Source organism: Rhamphochromis sp. 'chilingali' (genome assembly GCF_963969265.1).
Source record: "Rhamphochromis sp. 'chilingali' genome assembly, chromosome: 20".
Lineage (NCBI taxonomy): Eukaryota > Metazoa > Chordata > Actinopteri > Cichliformes > Cichlidae > Rhamphochromis > Rhamphochromis sp. 'chilingali'.
The window spans coordinates 15326829-15345575 of NC_137947.1; the positions used below are offsets into that span (position 1 = coordinate 15326829).

Here is an 18747-nt window from a genome sequence, read left to right on the forward strand (position 1 = left end):
TGCAAACTCTTCTTAAGAAGTCTAATCTTATTAGTCAACCTAGGGCTGCCTCTGGCCCCCACGCTCACTTCATATTACACTTTTACAGGATGTCTGCGTCACTGCATAGTTTTAACACTCATCACTGTACATTTCACAACGCTATGTAAGAAAAAAAAAGACTAAAATTTATTTATTTATTTATTTTTTACCTAAAAAGAGTGACTAATTTGAAATCTACTCCACATTACCTTCCCATGTTTTCCACTCTTTTCCTCCCCACATGCACCAACCCTGTCACGGGCCCCTGGGGCTGGGGGTGTCGGGCTCTGCTTTGTCCCAGCCAGAGACTCTTCTTCTGCTTCAAAGCATGAAGAGCCACACAAACGCCTCCTGGTCTTTTACAGTCTGTCCGGTAGAGTTTGCTGTGGCCGTTCATTCGCCTTCCTCCTACCGGCTCCTCCCCGCCTGTGTATCAACTCCGTGACGGGTCACGTTATTGGAGGTCGGCAGTCGGTCGGTGTGGAAGCACTGCACTCTCTTCCGACGAGTGACTATCCTGCCTGTACTTACCATAAAATATTACTCAGAAGAGTTGACGGGAAAGCGAAACCAGACGAGAAAACCAGAGGGGGACTCTTATAAAATCCCGGCTTTGAGCGCTGCGACCGACAGAAGGCTGTAATCTGAAGCAAGAGGAGCGAGGATCTCACCGCGGACTGGATGACAAGCTCCACGGTATTATAGGTGCACCGGAGTCTGCCGACGACATGGAAGAGAAATAGTTGGTAACGTTACGCCTTTTCTTTTAAGAATACATCTGTTATGTTTCTGTGGGTTGCTGTAAGAAAAGCCGAGGAGTGCCTTCGCGTAATAAAATGTCAGTGTAACAGTTTATTTGACAAGAGTCACATTTGTTGTTCAGTGTCAAGTTCCCACTCGCTCTCAAAACGCCACAGCTTGTGTCGTCCTGTTCCCCAGCGAAGCCAAACATTACGCTGAAATATGAAGAAATGTAATTTATATATATTTATATATATTTGGTGTTGGGTTTCAGTGTAATGGCACTCTTTTGCTCTGAAAAGCAGGTTGTTACTACTTACTTTAAGCTTCATTTGTTAATTGCTGTGCCACTGTAATGCACTCCTAATAAGCCTGTAACTCAGTGCCCTGTGTGTTGGTTTGGCCTGTTTCCAATCTGTGCCATTTTAGTTGAATATAAGTGCAGTAAAAATTAAACTGTAATAGGCTCATTTTTTTAAAAAGCAGTGGTTCATTTAAACCAGTTCTTAAGCCTTTCCTTTGTTTTGTTTTGTTTTTCATCAGTTTGGATTCAGCCGAGGTCATGGATGCAAGCTGGAAAAACTGCTTCGAAGAGGAACTTCTGTGTCCCATTTGCCTGAATGTTTTCGACGAGCCCATCCAGCTGCCGTGCAAGCACAACTTCTGCAAGGGTTGCATCTCTGAGGCTTGGGCCAAAGACACCGCCGCGGTCCGCTGTCCAGAGTGCAACCATGACTACGACCAGAAGCCCACACTGGAGAAGAACTTCAAGCTCGCCAACATAGTGAAGCGCTTCAATGCTTTGAACACTGAGAAAGCCCCCCCTGTGCTGCACTGTGTCCTCTGCAGACGAGGGCCCCCGCTGCCCGTGCGGAAAGTCTGTCTGCGTTGTAAGGAGCCCTGCTGCCAAACTCATATCCAGACGCACCTACAGCAGCCGTGTGCGGCGCCGGGACACCTGTTAGTCGATGCTGAGGAGCTGAGCGCTTGGACCTGTCCCAGTCACGAGGAGTACAGGCTGCTCCACTGTGAGGAAGAGCAGGTGGCTCTGTGTCCGTTCTGCTGCATCTCTCACTGCACTAACCAAAGACACACAGTCTGCGATGTTGATACGCAACGCATACAAATGCAGGTACAAATGCGCACACACACACACATACACACACACTCTCCTACAGGGCAATGAAAAGATTTCATTTGGTGCACACAATTCATGGGTAATTCTTTCAGTTCGCTAGTCTATAAAGGCCTTCTCTCTTTCCCTCCTCTTTAATCTGATGTAAAAGGACTGGACAGGTGAAAGCCACCCCTCTGGGTACATGGATAGCACACAAACACACATATATAGGCATACTTCACACACACACACACACGCCGCTTTTAACCTTGATCATACCACCCACTCTTTACCGCCACGCCTTCCCATTAGCAGCGCTGTGCCCTTCGGATAAGTGCTGTGATGCAATCTGCATCCACCGGAAACGATGACCTATGTGCGGTGAGGGGCGGAAACGCGTGTAGTTTGTTTATGTTAGCTGATCAGTTTCAGGGTTCCAGGGTTGGAATGCTATTTTAGGGACATTTAGCAGGGAGGAAGAGGTGGAAATGAATTGAGAGTAAGAGCAAAATAGATCCTAATCTGGTTACGAATTGGCAACAATTAAATAATGAGCGTGTCTTGGCAGCCTTGACCTCAGGATGCGTAAAGAAACGAGGGCCAGCATGCCATGGCTGCCACCGCCATGTGGGGTTTTCCTCACTTTATTTCTGTTTCTTTGCTTTTCTCAAGACTAACGCAGGTAGCAAGGTGTAAAAACAGCCACCCACACCTTAAACACATTCCTTCCCTTCTCCTCCCTATCTATGGAAGCAATCAGAAGCAGATTTGTTTTACAGTTTGCCCTCTCGTCATCTTTTTGATACTATTTAGTGAAGGCATTATTCCACTTGGGGAAAGTTACACATATTTCTTTCCAGGGTAAGTTCTAAATCAGTTGACCCTGGTTCAGAGCTATTATTGGGACAAAAGATGTCTGTTCAGCCCTTTCCACAGCTGCTCTCTGTGCACACTCATATGCACACACCCAGCCATCTTTCTGTTCTTTCACAACTGTATTTTCACAGAGCATATTGCACTGTGGAGTCACACTGTCCATCCCTGGACCTTCAGGCATATAATACACAGTGATTTATTGAGAAAAAAAAGTGTTAATAGCAAAAACTGTTGTGCTCCTTGTGTGCTGGGTCATTTGTTAAAGTAATACGAGACCACAGTGTCTTCTCGTCATTATTTGCTGAGAGGTCGTTCTCCTTCGCAGAGCTGTGGTCTATTTTGGTCTTAAATTCCCTGGGCAGCACTCTTGTTGCTTTTGGGATAAACAAAGACACAAAACCGACGTAGCAATGTTTGTATCTTTTAGTTATCTTTGGCTCTCAAAGGAGACTTTTACATTAACCTTTTGCAGACATGCTGGTAATTTCGAGATGAGAAAAGAAGCGTAATATAATAGTAATGTTCTCCCTGGGACAAGCGGAGGAGGAGCCCTCCCACACAACCTCACCTTGGCTTTCTCAGGCACCTCAGCAGGAAACCGTCGCTCATGGAAGCTCTGCTGTTTGAAGCTTCGTGTATCTGGGCTGGAGTGAGTCAGATACCCAGAATACTGAGGGCAGGCCACTGACATCAGAAGTAGGGAATAGTTGTCAGTTGATTGTGAAAGAGGCTCTCTGTTCATTGAGCCTGAGGCTCCTCATTTAAACATGAGCTTCCTGGCAACCTGTGGGTGTCTGGATGCCTAAATAGGACAGTGGGGAAAGTGATCATTGGCGGGCTTAAGCTTGATAAAGGTAGGCTTTCATGCTGCTACACTGCCCCAGCCCCTCTGTGCTATTTCAAACACACAAGACAAAAAAAAGGAATTGGAGGAAACACGACAAAAAGAGGAAGACAGAGTTGCTGAGCAGAAGCATCAAGACACAGAAAAGCTGCTGCTATAATGTGAAGCCAGCTCACATAAAGCAGCTCACGCACCATTTACGATACTAATAACCCAACAAAGTGCTCTTTCCTGTTTTGTCAATGCAGCATTCACACTGAGCTCGTGTGCGCCGTGTTACCAAAGTGATGAATAATACCAGTGCACCGTCTTAAGTTCAAAGGCACTGAGGAGGCAGGACATGAAAAAGTGAAGGAAAGAAGAAACACAGGCAGCCAACTGACACAAGTCCACCAGTTTGCAGGGTAGTGTCAGCTGTTACGGTTACTATCAGGTTGTTTGAAGAGGAGTGTTTAACTAAACTGCCTCTTGTGTAAGCAAGATGTGGTGTTGAGATGGAGTACAGGTGTAGGATGTGTTACAACTGTGCGAAACAGGATTAAAGACTACGCTGCTGATTTTCAACGTAAAGCCCTGCCAATTACACGAGAAGTGTTCGCGCTCAGTGCTAGCTGCATCTGAGAAAAACACTCAAAACAACATTTCATTAGTGAACATGTAAAATCCACTAACTGAACACATCACAGTGTGCTCGTGGTTTCTATATGTGATCTCATTGTTGGTGCACAAAGCAGAACTTGATATGTTATGGTGAAACCACCAAAAGCTTTAGATAACGACTCTGACAAGTCATTTGGAACATGAACCAACACGAGGCATTAATAATGCTTAAACTGTAAAGTCCTTAATAGAAATGTGCCTCAACTTTAATTGGGAGAATTAAGAAGAATAGTCTTCGAGGTGTGTGGTACAGGGCTTGCTGCAGCCCTTGCTGAACTTATTGTTGTTCTTTCCATGAATGATATGAAAACCTCTGCAAGTGCAGCTGTTAATTACATTCACCCGCATGGCTGTATGATATAGGGCTTACTTCAACAGTTCACTTTATTTCTGCACACACACTCTATAGGTGTCAGTATAACAGCCCATTAAGCTGTACTCATAAAAATGTATTCTTGATTTCACTTGTGGGACCAATTTTTTAAAAACATAGTCAGCACTGCAGGGTGATGCAGCAGTTAATTCACGAACGAAATGCAGTGTTTTTCCTTCTCAGCACTTAAAGCTTCCCTCATCGATAGTTTTATAGCTACCGTGGATCAGAAACTGTGTAATGTTAGAGATGTCGCTGATAGAAATGACTCCGAAGCTCAAGTGTCAGTGGCAGTTCCCTCAGTTCAGCTGAGCTTTTGAGCATCTTTCAGTTAATTGATCCGGTTTTACTTATTTGGGTCACTCCCATCCACTACTTTTCCAGCTGTAGGAGACAGCTGTAGACAGCTTTGAGAAACCAGCTGTCCACTGCCTGCTCAGCATCAAATAGCAGAGTATCTCAGTCACATTAAAGTTTACAAATGTAGAGACTAGCTAACAGTAACAAGCAGTTAGAAGACAAATAGGGGTTGGAGTACACTAAAAACAGAGCAAAATTGGTGGCTAGTAATATTTTTAAACCTTTATTTAACCAAGAATGAAGTCTCGAGAGTTAGCATGTTTTGGAAGAGTGTCCTGGGCCAGTATAGGCGGCGTTAACTTCGGGTGCAGAGCTAAAGCTCCCAGAGAAAAGCTGCACAAGCACAGGAAGAGCATGTAAACTCCACACACAAGGGCCCTGCCCCAGGTTCAAATCCAGAACCCTCTTGGTTTGAGGCAATAGTGCTAACCACCAGACTACTACGCTGTCCCAAAATGAGTGCCTGGATAGAAATTTTGTCAGTTTTTGTGGCCAGCCTTAAAATATGCTGAAGCAGTAGAAATACCACTTTTGGGTCTTTCCCATGTCAGTGCATTTACTCTCAGCTGCCCAAAATACATGTCATATAATCCACTCTGCTTCCTTTGAGTGTTAGGGGAGATAAACGTATTCCTGCTGTTTCCTAGGTGGACAAATCAGTAGTCTTCTTCACTCAAAAGAACTGTTCTGATAACAAGCATAAGTGAGTTATTATGGTACATTTGGCTACTATTTTATGCCATTTAGAGTCTTTCTTTGTTATTTTGTTGAAACTATATACACTGTTGAAAGTGTTCACTGTGGTAAACTATAGTGGCCAGCCTGTGGATGTCCATTAGACAGCACAACGTGAGTGTTGCAAGCAGCTGAAGAGGCCTGTTGCTGTGATACCACAATGTGACTACCCTGAGACTCACTCACTCGAGACCACAGGAATGTCCTCATTCTCCCTATCTCTCTCTCTTTTGGGCGAAACTTTTTTTTCTCCTTTTTCTTTTGGTTTCGCTCTCTTTTTGTATGTCTTTCTCACTCTCTTTCTATCCGTTCTTGGCATGTGCAAGCATCGCCTTTCCTCTCGTCCCCTTTCTCGGGTGCATGCTCATTGGGAGGGAGGGAGGAGACCTCGGCGCTGTGCACACAGACATGACAATCTGTCACTGACACACAGGCCAATGCAAACAATGGGAGCAATGCATGTGGCAAAATGAGAAAGTGCGGGGGGGGGGGTAGTGAGGCACCCCCGCTCCCTACATACACATGAGATTTCACATATGACTACATACACAAGACTTTGTTGCCATGACAGCAGGTTTTCTCTTATTTGGGTACGCGGCCTTTCCAATGCAGAAACAGTTCATTAAAAAGTCTACCTGCCCTCCCCTGTTTCTAGTTAGTTGTCAGTCTGTGACAGCAGATTGATTCCCAGCCTCTGCAGTAAATGGGGAAGGATTATGTTCAGTGGATTTTTTTTAATTGGCTCTTGGCTCTTGTGTACCCACAGAGGAAGTAAGCTTGTCCCAACAATGGAGCTCATTTGACACAGCAGGGTCAGCGTCAAACTTTGGAGCAGTCAGAGAATGATTTGTGCAGCCATGTTTGCCTTTGCTCTCCGAATGCCTAAATGCATGTTCATGTCGCTGGCAGCTGACTGTGGAGAAAGTTGTCTCGATGCCTCGTGAAAAGCAGCTAGGTATGCTGCGGTCACAGCCGAGGCCCAAGTTTTTCAGAGTTTCTAAATGTATGGGTATCTTTGTTTTTAATTTTCAGGGCATCTTGTTGTGGTTCGCCTATCTAATCCATCCTATCTGTCATTCCTCCACAGGCCATGCTAATGAGGCAGCAAGACAGACTGGAAGGTCGTGTTCAGAACATCGATGAGCACCTCAACAAGCTGGAGTCAGACAAGACACTGATGAAGGTGCATTTTCAATTCCGAATGTTATGTGAATGTTATCAGCATGGGGGTTTGTGCTATAATTTTGTCTGCTGTAATGAAATTACTCTACCGTTTCTCACTCTTGGGAAATCAAAGGTAAATGTAACTTTAACTATGACTGGCAGGTGCAGCAAAGTGAAAATGGATTTAACAAACGACTTTCCCACTTTCATATTGAACAAGAACAGCATAGATTCCATAAAATTGTGTGTCTGTTAATAAAAATTGTAGTATCTGTTTGTTAACATCAGTACTTTTAGTCATTTAAAAATGCATTTCTGCGTGTAAACGTGCATACTTGTGTATCCTGTGACCACAGGATGCAGTGTCTGAACTGAAAGAGCGTGCAAGAGCCCAGTATCAGCGGATGCATGCGCTGCTAGAAGCAAACCAGGCTGAAACCATGCAGATGCTGGAGAGCACCTACAACTCGTACGTGAGGAAGAACTCCCAGCAGGTGCTGCAGCTCAACGAGAGGCGCCACGAAGCAGAAAAACTCCTGAGCTCAGTGCAAACATTCTTCCAAAAAGCAGGCAGTTTGAATTTCATGAAGGTACAACAAATCTGCAAATTGTTTTTTCTATTTATCGAACATGAACCTTTATCTCTATGACCCCTTTTCACAGTTCTTGCATCTGCATCAGACAGTGATACTTTTGAGGGATATAAAATGATGTTGTGATATGAAAGCATGCGCAGTAAACCCTGATGCATCTTATAATAACTGTTAGTGAGACATTTGAAGGTGTGTGGGAATGACCCGTGAAACTTTTGTTTTTTCATTTCAGAATACAAAACCTTATCAGCTCCTCATGGACAGGTAAGAAGTTATTCTAAGATATTCATTTCTTTGGACTAACTCAGTGATGTTTTCATGCAAGCTTTTTAGTGCACTGATCATCATCTTTATTCATTGTGAGAAAAACAGCCAAACTATCAAATATGTCCTTGTACAACATTCAACTGTTGCGTTGTTTTCAGTGGAATTAGCTAAATGTAGCTTTAGCGGGTGTACTGGTAATAAAAGCAGGCAAAAAACAACAACAACTCCAACAGAGGTCAAGCAAGCGAAATATAAGCAAAGGTCAGAGAAAACAGCAGTAGAACAGATAAACCCATGTGTTTCCCCTATGATGTATAAATGGAAAATACTCTGTGATGAATTATTTCAAAAACCTGATCATAAGCAGGAGGGGTTGTCTCCTTGCCACATGTTATTTGCTTGTTTAATGGTGGGACTGGGTGAGCCTCACAGTTTTCTAACATGCTGCAGTGATTTTAACTATTCATTTGTCACTCCTGGCCTCAACAACTTTTTTTTAGCACTATGCATAGTGTTTTTAGCAAGTTAAACTTTGACCCTGCACACTACAGCCAATGGATCTACAGTCCCCTGGACAGCATGATTTTGGTGTGGATGTCCAGTCTGAGGTGGATGGGTTCACCTCAGACGTTCACTTGGCTGCAAAGTTTTTCCCGATAGTCTTCTTTCTGCCATATGGTGACATTTATCTTTGGCTGTCGGGGACTTTCAGTATATAGTCTTATTCACAACAATTTAGGCCTCATCTTACATCTTCCTAATATGCTAATATTAGCCTAACCATAGCGCTGTAGCTAGCTACCTCATGGCTAGCTACAGGTAGCAGGTAGGGTTGCCAACCGTCCCTTAAAATACGGAATCGTCCCGTATTTCGAAACAAAAGTACACGTCCCGTATTGAGCTAATAAGGGACGCACTTTGTCCCGTAATACAGTGAGAATCAAAAGTAGTCTATAAATGTTTATGGAATTAACACTTTGTTTGAAAACATAATTCCCAGCCCCTCTCCTGCTTTGTGACCAATGAGCTGACAGCACACTTATGACAATTCGAGTATGACAATTCAGATTACCGCTCATCTCATTGGTCGAGGAAAGGTCGCTTGCGGAGAAAATACCGGAAGACAACAGATGACCACAACAAGAAGCATGGCCAACAGGGGAACAAACGCCGACTCTGCGGTGCAAGTCTCGGATGACAGTACACCTAAAGCTGGGCAAACACTGTGCGATTTTTTTCAGTCACGTTATTCAGCTCCTGCTCAAACTGCACGATTGACTCGCAGGGGTTAGAAGTTCGTATGTCACGATGTACTCTCACACTATACGGCCCGATGCTCTGATGCGACCTGAGTGCTCACACTGTGCCTCCATAACATGAAGGTTATAACAGAAAATCTGTCGCTCGCTCTCTCTGTCTTTCACTCACACAGACACACCACTACCATCAACTTTGCTAAATTGCTAATGAAAAACATTGATCAGGCAGCTGTGATTGAGCAGCAGTGTAAATCCAACTATTTTCACGGTTGTTGTGGTCGTGATAATTTTGTGATGCCACATCGAAAAGGCTCGGATGAGCTTTCCAAAGTTCTACAAGTTGTGCCTCCATCGCTTGTGTCCAGATCACACGCTGCACAGCCGTGCTGCGCCGTCTTTTTCACCAACGTTTACGTTTGCGCGCGAGCAGTGTGAGCGGCTGTGGTGACACCCTCACGAGCGATTGATGATCGGGAGCTGGTCGTGAGGTGTTAATCACTTCTCGTTACCCCACGTATACTACACGACGCACGATGAAGGCCAAAATCGGTCCGATCACTCAAAAATCGGCTCAAAATGGGCCAAAAATCGCACAGTGTGAGCCCAGCATTAGAGCAGCAATGTTTGTTCCCCTCAGAGAAAGGGAAGAATGGGAAAAGGAAAACACCTGGCTGGAAAACGTTAATATGGGCATGTGCAGTGAATATCAGCGCTATGTGGCCAGAAGTGTGATAATATAATTTATTTTGTGTAATAAACAACTGCAAGGATAGATGATTACAACAAATTGATGACTAATACATAAAAGTAATACATAGATGAATAATGATGATGAGTTATGATGCGTAATCATGGGAACAAGCGGGTTTACAAACAGGAGCAGCTGATTAGCATTAGAAAAGCTGAAATAATACCTCAACTGAAGCCAATTGTACTAAATGCACTAAATGTGCACTGTTACAAGAATATTTTTCTTTCTATTGTTTTCTATTATTTTAAGTTAAGCAGGACAGAGTGCTTTTAAAGAAAGATTTACTTATATTCTCAAAAGTTAAGCATGACAGGCTTCTGTTTAAGAAAGAGACCTGTTTTATCGTGTTAATGTTGTCATTTTGAGCTAAAAATAAATGGCTAAATGATCATTTGTTTCACATGTGTTCATATCACAAAGAATAGAATATGCATCTACTTAAATCAACTTCAAGTCAAATGGTTAAAAAAATAATTTCACACACAAAAAAAGAGCTAGAAAATTCACCACACTGGGAAGGGTGAAGACAACTGGGTCGCCCGGCCCTGGCCACGAGGTGTCCCTTATTTATTTTTCAGGGAGTTGGCAACCCTAGTAGCAGGTCAATTGATGGTTTATTCATGTATAGGTTTATTTATGTAAATCACAACAACAGTTGTCTCAAGAAAGTATTCAACAATGAAGGAACCCCCTATTAGTAAGCACTTTGCAACAGTAAGAAGGAAAAACTTCCTTTTAACAGGAAGAAACTTTAGGCAGAACCAGGCTAAGGGAGGGGCAGCCATCTGCTACAAGTGGTTACGACTAAACATTCAAACATCCGTTATTAAGTTTGCAGTTTGTATTATGTCAAGAGGTATAGCATGGCTGTACTTTTTTTTTTCGTACTTCAGTAAAAACATGTTATCTCATTTGTAGGTGTCAGCTAGTTCACATCTAAAGCTGCATCTACACAGGAAGTGATTAGCACTTAAAGCTGATGGTTGATTGCTAGCAGACATGCCAGGTTCCGGTTGCATAGCTAACCGACCGATGTATTTACTGAGCTCTCACATGTCAATAACCACCATTCTGTGCAGTAATTGGTAGTGACCTCCCCTCAAAGTAGAAAATTGTTTTATCTTGACTTCACATCACCAGTGGTTAGTCAGGTGAAGTTGACAAACTTTCTAAGGTCTGTGCTCAACATGTCGATTCGCAAATCTTGTGTTGAGGCAGATTAGCTTCTAACTCTGCTAGACCTTATTACTGGGAGAAAAGTCACACTAGTCATTTTATTGTTGAAAGAAGTTGGACTATTTTTAACTTAAGCATTTCAACATGTTATCGTTAGGGGTGAGTCGGTGCTTGTTTGCTTTTGGGAACTGATGGAGCATTTAGACTTGAAAGTCACTGGTTTTCAGACTCAACAAGGGGATATTTCCAAAAAGTTCTTACAATGGCCACTTCAAACTGGGTTTTAAAATGCCCAACCTTTGGCACCAGAACTTTTACAGTCTGTTGTAAAAACAGGTTTGTCTGTTTAGCCAATTTTGTAGCTGTATCAGTTTTAATAATGATTAAACTGGTGCAATGATTACAGTCAAACTTTGCATCCTATTTAATCATGCAGTGAGCTACCAATGGAAATAACCAAGCTAGCTAAGGTAGTGTTGATAACTTCGCAGCACTATCATCTTGTCCAAATTTAATCACAGCCAACTTTAAAAAAGAATATTTATATTTTTTAAATCTCAAAGTGCAGAGTGTCTCTAACAATTCGATACTAATGATTTTACTGTTGTGTTTCTTTTTACAGGTCAAACTCACATCTGAATAGCATTATCCCTCCAGTCAGAGTGGGCCAGCTCCACTCTCATCATTTGCTGTCCGACCTGTCAACAAAAGAGAAGAACTTGCGAAAAATGCTGGAGGGTAGGATTAAATTACAGAAAAATAACTATAGATGAGTTTTTCAGAGATGTATTATCATTAGAATTAGCACTCATCTCTCTGTCCTACCTCTACTTGTCATTCTCAGAACCGTTCAATGAGTCGCCTCTTCTGGAGATTGTGCAGTCTCACAGCAGCTCTGCTAGCTCCCAGTTGGGGACTAGTTCAGGAATACAGAAAAGGAAATACAGCATGGCGTTCCTGGAGGCTAACCCAGAAAACTCCCAGAATCCTCCACCTTTGCTCTACAGCAGCAAAAAACCCTTCCTGGCCAACCAAGGTCACCGGGCATCATCTGTATATGCCTCTGAAGTCCTCTCACAGAATCCTCACACTGGCCCTGGTCATAGTCGGCTCCTAGATACTTCAGCCCATCACATGGTGGGTCTAGGGTCCAGCTCTAGCCACCACTCAGGAACCATATTCCCATCCTCCCACTTCTCAAGTGTTGGTGCCTCACAACAAGCCGTGTACGAAGGGAGGAAAGTACTGATGTGTACTTGCTGCTCCAGGGCCCCTGCTGCTTGCGCCCGGCCTCCGTACCCAGCGTCGGACACCTTCCCCTCTGTGACCTCTCAGGAGTTTGCCCCACATGCCCCTCTACCTGCAAGTCAGCCACTGCAGCATTTTCCCATGAGGGGACTGATGGAAACATCGCAGACAGCCAGACATGCTGAATTCTATGGGCTGTACGGCCAGTCTTCAACCAAGCATTACGGGACCAAATAATAAACCCAAATCAGCATCCGTTCTGTTTTATTAGATCACGTTTGGCATCAAGAAGTTCCATGTTTGCTTTTTTTTTTCTCCTTTCCATTTTGATTCAGAGACGCAACCCCAGATTATATCTCCACACACCTTTATGACAATCACTCTTGACATTTATTTGAAACCATTTGGGGAGAACATGCCCTGTTAACTTGTGTAGCTCTGTTTACTCCCCGAATCACAGTGACAGTACTAATGATCTAATTTGAAAGCATTATTTATTGTCTGTTTCAGTTCGACTGGAAGTGCTAATGTGAATAATGTAGTCTTAAATCCATTCAAACTTAAGAAATGACATATTCTTCAGGGGTCCTGGCATGGGACTCCAGAGACTCCAGTGCCTAAAGAGACTGTTAACACACTTGTATTGTACTTGCAATTTCCTAACTCTTGATTAATTCCTGTTTGCAGCTGAAAGCATGCAGGGAGCCTCTCCATGCACTCCAAAGTCCATGTGGCTTTAGAAAAAAACAACAAAAAAAAAACACTGGACTGCAAATGTTTTGTTTTTTTCCAGATTCAGGTTTTTCCATTAGTTTTTTTTTTTATAGAAGATTATGAATAAACCAAAATCTTTTGAATAAATAAAAAAGCATATTACATGACCTTTCATTGTATTTTGAGCACTGGTTTTCAAAAGTAATCCGCTGGGTATGCTAGTGTGTACTTTAAATCAGGTGACGCGCTGGTTATTTTAAACGCCGTGTCTGATTATAGTTTGAGGTCTATTTGTCCTAAGAAGCAAATTGTGCGATTTGTTTGGGTAAAGAGCTTTTCCAGGGTGACTCACTGAGTTACACATGAAAACAAAAAATAAAGAGAAGGTGTTACAGTGGTACATCCGACCCTGCTGCTGACCAGCAAAGCTTGTAAAACAGAGAGAGGGAAAAAAAGACACTGAAAGGCGGAGGAGGTTACAGAGCGGCCCACAGCAGGCCCATTATCTGCCAATTTAGGACAGTTCACTTCCTTGTCAGCATCCTGGTCTCTGGCAAAAATCTCTGTGTCATCCCTCTTTGTCTTGTTATTGGAGCTGGTTGTCAAGTTAGGTCAGAGAACAGGAATAACCAATGAGCAGCACCTTCCCTCTCCTCTCTCCCTTCCTCTATCATTTTCCAGAGCTCGATGCAGAGGAGGAGAGGAGGGTTAGAGCGGAGGATGATATAAGCGCAGAGTTTTAATGAGGATCTACTTATCTGTCACTCATCCTTTCATTGTTCCCCTCCCCCATTTAGCGAGATAGCAGGAGCGAGCTTGGGATGGTGGGGGCAGCAAAGTCAGGGTCGAGGGGGGAGTAGCAATGGTAAGGCACATCACTTATTTATAGGTTATAAAACCTTGCTCCCTCCTATATGGTCCAGTCTGCTTTTAGTTTTTTTAGTTGTTGTTTTTTTGTCTTCTTTGAAATCTGTTTCACTTCCATGATAACTCGGCCTCCCTTTAGCAGCAAATGCACGAGGGAGAGGAGTGAGAGGAGCTGAGGTTTAGTTACAGTGTGGCAATCTGACAATGTGCGTATGTGTGTGTTTGTGTGTAAGCCAATTAGCATTCCCCTTGTTCACTGTCCCTTCTCGCTCTGTGTGTGTGTGTGTTATTAATAAAACATACAGCAGATGTTCCAAAGGAGCATTTTATCCATATGATCATTTTTATTTATAGAGCCCTATTAAATCAACGATCCATTCTATAGAGCGGGGTTTGCATGTGCTGTTTTTCTTTTTTTGTTAGGTCTCATAAAAGAATTGGAAATTTTGTTGAATCGTTCTCTCGTGCATTGTGTTGCCCTGTCCTAACTACAGGCACAAACACGGGGCTGGACGAAAAGCCTCTATGGTATGCTTGTTCTTGGTTTGCGTTGCCTTGTGTGCGGGCTCTGTGCAGACGAGTTGAATCCTGTTTTATAAGTGAATGTGTGCTCAGGTGTCGCCACACAATCAGGCGGTTAGTGCGTTGCATCGTATATGTGCATAATTAGGCTTGTGTGAGAGCTCCGCGAGGTCACGTATAGGGTAAAGGCTGATGCGCTGACAGCTGTGCTCTGTTGTGGCAGGTGTGTCGGGGCTGTATATGTATGAGAACAACACGCCCGTGCCTGCAGCAGGACATGAGCCTGCAGTACGTGTGCTCAGTGTGCAGGAAACTGTGCAGCTGTTGTTTGTATGCTTTTGCCAGTGACTAGAGATATTGGAGTCAAGGTAGGAACTGTTTCTCTCTTTTTCTCCCCTGACATTTATTACTAATTCTGATCTTCAGGGTCTGTTTACCTATGATATGATCTTGATACTCTGACAAATGTTTGCAACCTCTAATGCCAGTAATAACTGCAATATTTGCATCACAGCCCGAGCTGAAAGTTAGACAGTGATTTGGAAAGTATTCAGGCACCCTTTTCTGTGTCAAGCCACACTAAACCACACGTTTCAGAGTGGTTAGTGAATGTATTACTGACTAAAAATCATTCATATAAGTAGTGTTCAGTTCTTTATACTTTTTACTTGTCCTTTGGCAATAATTGGAGCTTCTAGGCTACAATCTTTGCACACCTGGCTTAAGATAGTTTATTTTATTCTCTGTGACAGCTCTGTCAAAGTGGATAACAAACGTGTACAAACTGACAAGTTCAGATCTTGCCAAAGATGTTTTAAACGGTTTAATTCTGCTCCACTAGTTACAGTCTGAGACTTGTTTCGAAACCACTTTTCTTTTGGGTGTAATACAGATGTCAGCTTAAGGGATGCCGAAGTGACCTCTGTGATGACGAGTCAAAGAAATCTACAACCTCCCCAGTTTGTCTGGTAAGAGCAAGAGGATTGTGATGACAATAAATCCATGTCAGTAAACATATATCTGTTGATCATTCATTTATTAGAAGGAGGTACTCTTCCATGAATGTGCATACATAACTTAGTGTTTGTGTGTGTGTGTGGTTTCTGACCCACCCAGGACCAGAGAGAGTCTTTGCTGAGCTTCACAGATACTCCCACTGTAATCCAGAAACACCAGTATAACTGTCCCGAGAAAAGGAAATAGCACAGCAGTTCAGTCATCCCCAGAATGGCTGACCTTCCTCCCCTTGGCTTAAGACTTCCTTGTATTCCCAGCATTTTATTATATGTTTGGGGCTATTCCTCATCATCGATTGGGAGCAGTACAGAGAATAGATGGGGGGATGGATGACCTTTTGAACACTGGGTGACTGTTGTCATGAAAGGCGACTCCCACTCTCCCAAAGCCGATGCACTCTGGCGATGGTATCTTGCAAGACCTACATGCATTTAGCCAGAATCCTTTTCCTCATCCTTCCTGTCGGGCTTTCTGACCCCAGCTGCAAAGAAGACCATCCAACAGCAGTGCCTGTGTCCCACAAACACGATTCTACATGTTTGCTGAGTTTTTATTTTCAGACATCCTTTACATGTGATTTGAAACACATGAAGCAGACTGTTATGTGTCTTTTACTCAGAACTGCTCGCGTCTGGTGGCGGTCAAACTTCCTGCAGGTTCTCCGATCTCTACAGAAAACATCTGAAGTCTTCTTGCAATAAATGCTGAATTCTTGGTCACATACCAGACCAATTAAATATTTACTCAGACATCCTACTTAGTCTGGCTGACTCTAAGAAGAGCCCTGGTCATTCCGTTACTTGGGTGTTTCTCCTAATAACCACTCAAACCTTTATAAATGGATTTAGAACCAGCACCTCAATGCAGTTTCCAGTCATAATGGCTGCTATTGTCTTGCTGTGCAGTGTGAATTGTAGAAGCTTTATATACACAGGTGTGTGCCTTTCTAAACTATGGCTAATCAGTTTGCCAGTTTGCCACAGGTGGACTCCAGCAGAGCTCAAGGACAGTTAAAGTAAACAGGATGCACCTGACCACAATTTGGATTCCCACACAAAGGGTGCAATGACGTTCGTAAAGGAGAAAATGTTCTAAAATGATTTTACGTTATGTTCACAGTGAACACAATGGAGTGTGCAACAGCTGAACAGATCTAGTGAATTTTTTCAGCTGGGTACGGTTTGACTTCCTCTGTTACTCAGACCTTTGATTAGTATTATTGACATAGTCAGAAATGCATTTGCGCAGCTTCCAGCTTGTGTAACCGCCCTGCCTGTTCCAGTTCAGCGGTGGATATTAGAGGTGGCTGACATGGATGCATTATGTACTAACTTACAGTATGGCAGAAATGCATTTGTCACACAAAGCTTTAACAGTCCTTCCATTAACACTGACAGGAACATGAACATGCCCAGCTGAATGCATACGGAGCAGCCATTCATCAACCAAGCAGAATTCTAACCTTCATCTGATAAGACCTTTGAAATCTGTGCCAAAACTCTAATCCAGGATAGCAGTGCATACACACACACACACACAAGTGCACAAACATCAAAGACAAAAATCTGTAGCCAATGTTTATTGATCTGCAGGTCTATTTTTGCTCGGGGAAATCATTCTAACATAAACCAGCCCTCTGTCAAATTTGAGCTGCAGGGAAACAGGCAACATTCATGCAATGCATGTTAGAGTGACGCAGTGAAAATAAGCAAAGGAAGATGTATAAATGCAGGTAAGCAGAATCAGTGGATGTGCATATATGTGTGTATATTTGTGTTTTTGGCTGTGTATATATGAAGACATGTGAGATCAGTGCTTTTGAACGTGTCAGAGATCTTTCACGGAGACAAGCTGGATTAATTAGAGACAGTACAAAGTGATGTCAGTCGTTGCCATAGGAACTTTGTGCTACACTAGTGACACACTCAAGTGTCAGAGGTGCAAACTATTAAAGTGTCTTTACTCTTGTACTCTTGGAGTGAACCATTGCGGGGGGGTTAAAGGTTGGTTTGGAAATGATCAAAATAAGAACTGTACTGAAATTTTACTTGAATGAAAACCTTTTTAAAGTCAAACTTGAACATCATTGTTGCAAATGGCAGCATTAAATGTGAGCTTTGTGGATTTCACTTTCAATTTGAGTTTCAGCCAAGTATTTACCAAACAAGCATCAGTTGCACTTTACCGTACATGCTGGTTTCTCAGGAAGACATGCAGTTACCTACTACTTCGTTAGCTATACCTCGCTAGTGACGTCTTGCTCCCCTTTTAATAGACAACACATATGAAAGGTGCTTATTGGATGGAGATCTGGTTACAGTGGAGGCAATTTTAGTGAACTCACTGTCATGTTCAAGAAGCCACTTGAGATGATTTAAGCTTTGTCACATGGTGTATTACCTAACTGGAAGCAGCCATCAGAAGATCGATACAGTGTGGTCATAAAAGGGTGGATGCACTGGCAGCAGTAATGCTCAGGTCGGCTGTGGTGTTTAAATTAAGCTCAGTTGTGTGCCCAGAAGACATCCATCACACCATTACACCATGAGCCTTAACCACTGAAGGCAGGATGGATCTGTGCTTTCCTGTTGTTTATACCAGATTCTGAACCTATCCTGTGAATATTGCAGCTGAAACCTTGAATCTTGTTCCTGGCTAACAGGAGAAGCACCCAGTGTGGTCTTCTGCTGCTGCTTCACTGATGTTCATCTGCACAGCATGATTGTAACAAGTGGTTATTTGAATTACAGTTGCCTTCCTATCAACTCAAACCAGTCTGGCCATTCTCCTCTCACCTCTGACATCAACAAGGCACTTCCCCCCAGAGAATCTTACTATATATCCATTTTTATTTGACAGTGAAATATACTTTAGCTATGTTTTATGTTTTAAGCTATGATCTATGCATATATAACACAACATATGATAAATATATTATATATAATACAGAAAAAACAGGAAAACTCATAAATATAAGGAACTTGATACAGTTTCTGATTTAAATATTTATTCATTATTAGTGTTTGCTTTACAGGAGAATATATTTTAGATAGGATTAGGCTACAGATGTTAGTCATTAATGCCATGTTTACATAGTTCTCACTACAGTGGTTTTGGAAAACAAGCCAAACTGTTTAGCCCTCCTTGGCCTGTTGCTTTGTGTCCTGATTCACAACCCCAAAAAATAATTAACATTTTCTGATAGCATATGGTTCAGATTTGGCCTGGGTTATCATCCTAGATGAATGAGCCTTCGTAGGGTTAATAATCGTCCAGTTCATGCAGGATCGGGTCAGAGAAATGGTGAACAGCTGTGGGCTGACAAATGACACTTCCTTCATTACCAGCACAGCTGAACTTTGACCTCGCCGGTCGATGCATGTCAGACATGGTTTGTCCAGGACCTCCAAGTTCAGCAGGGTCTAGAGCTACGATCCAAACT

General features: G+C 42.9%; 1 protein-coding gene across 2 annotated transcripts; it reads left to right on the forward strand.

Annotated features, from left to right (window-relative positions):
• Positions 1-381: 381 nt before the first annotated feature.
• Positions 382-17223, forward strand: trim8a (tripartite motif containing 8a). Of its 2 annotated transcripts, XM_080868171.1 has the most exons (9): positions 382-767; positions 1306-1894; positions 6815-6910; positions 7248-7481; positions 7717-7748; positions 11560-11675; positions 11782-14656; positions 15181-15256; positions 15405-17222. In XM_080868171.1, exons 2-7 carry the CDS (start codon positions 1325-1327, stop codon positions 12420-12422), a joined length of 1689 nt encoding a protein of 562 aa, XP_080724297.1. In that variant the 5' UTR covers positions 382-767; positions 1306-1324; the 3' UTR covers positions 12423-14656; positions 15181-15256; positions 15405-17222. The 2 variants fall into 2 exon arrangements, with proteins under 2 accessions (XP_080724297.1, XP_080724298.1); XM_080868172.1 differs by lacking the exon at positions 382-767 and having other exon boundaries at positions 1310-1894; positions 15405-17223.
• The last annotated feature ends 1524 nt before the right edge of the window (positions 17224-18747 follow it).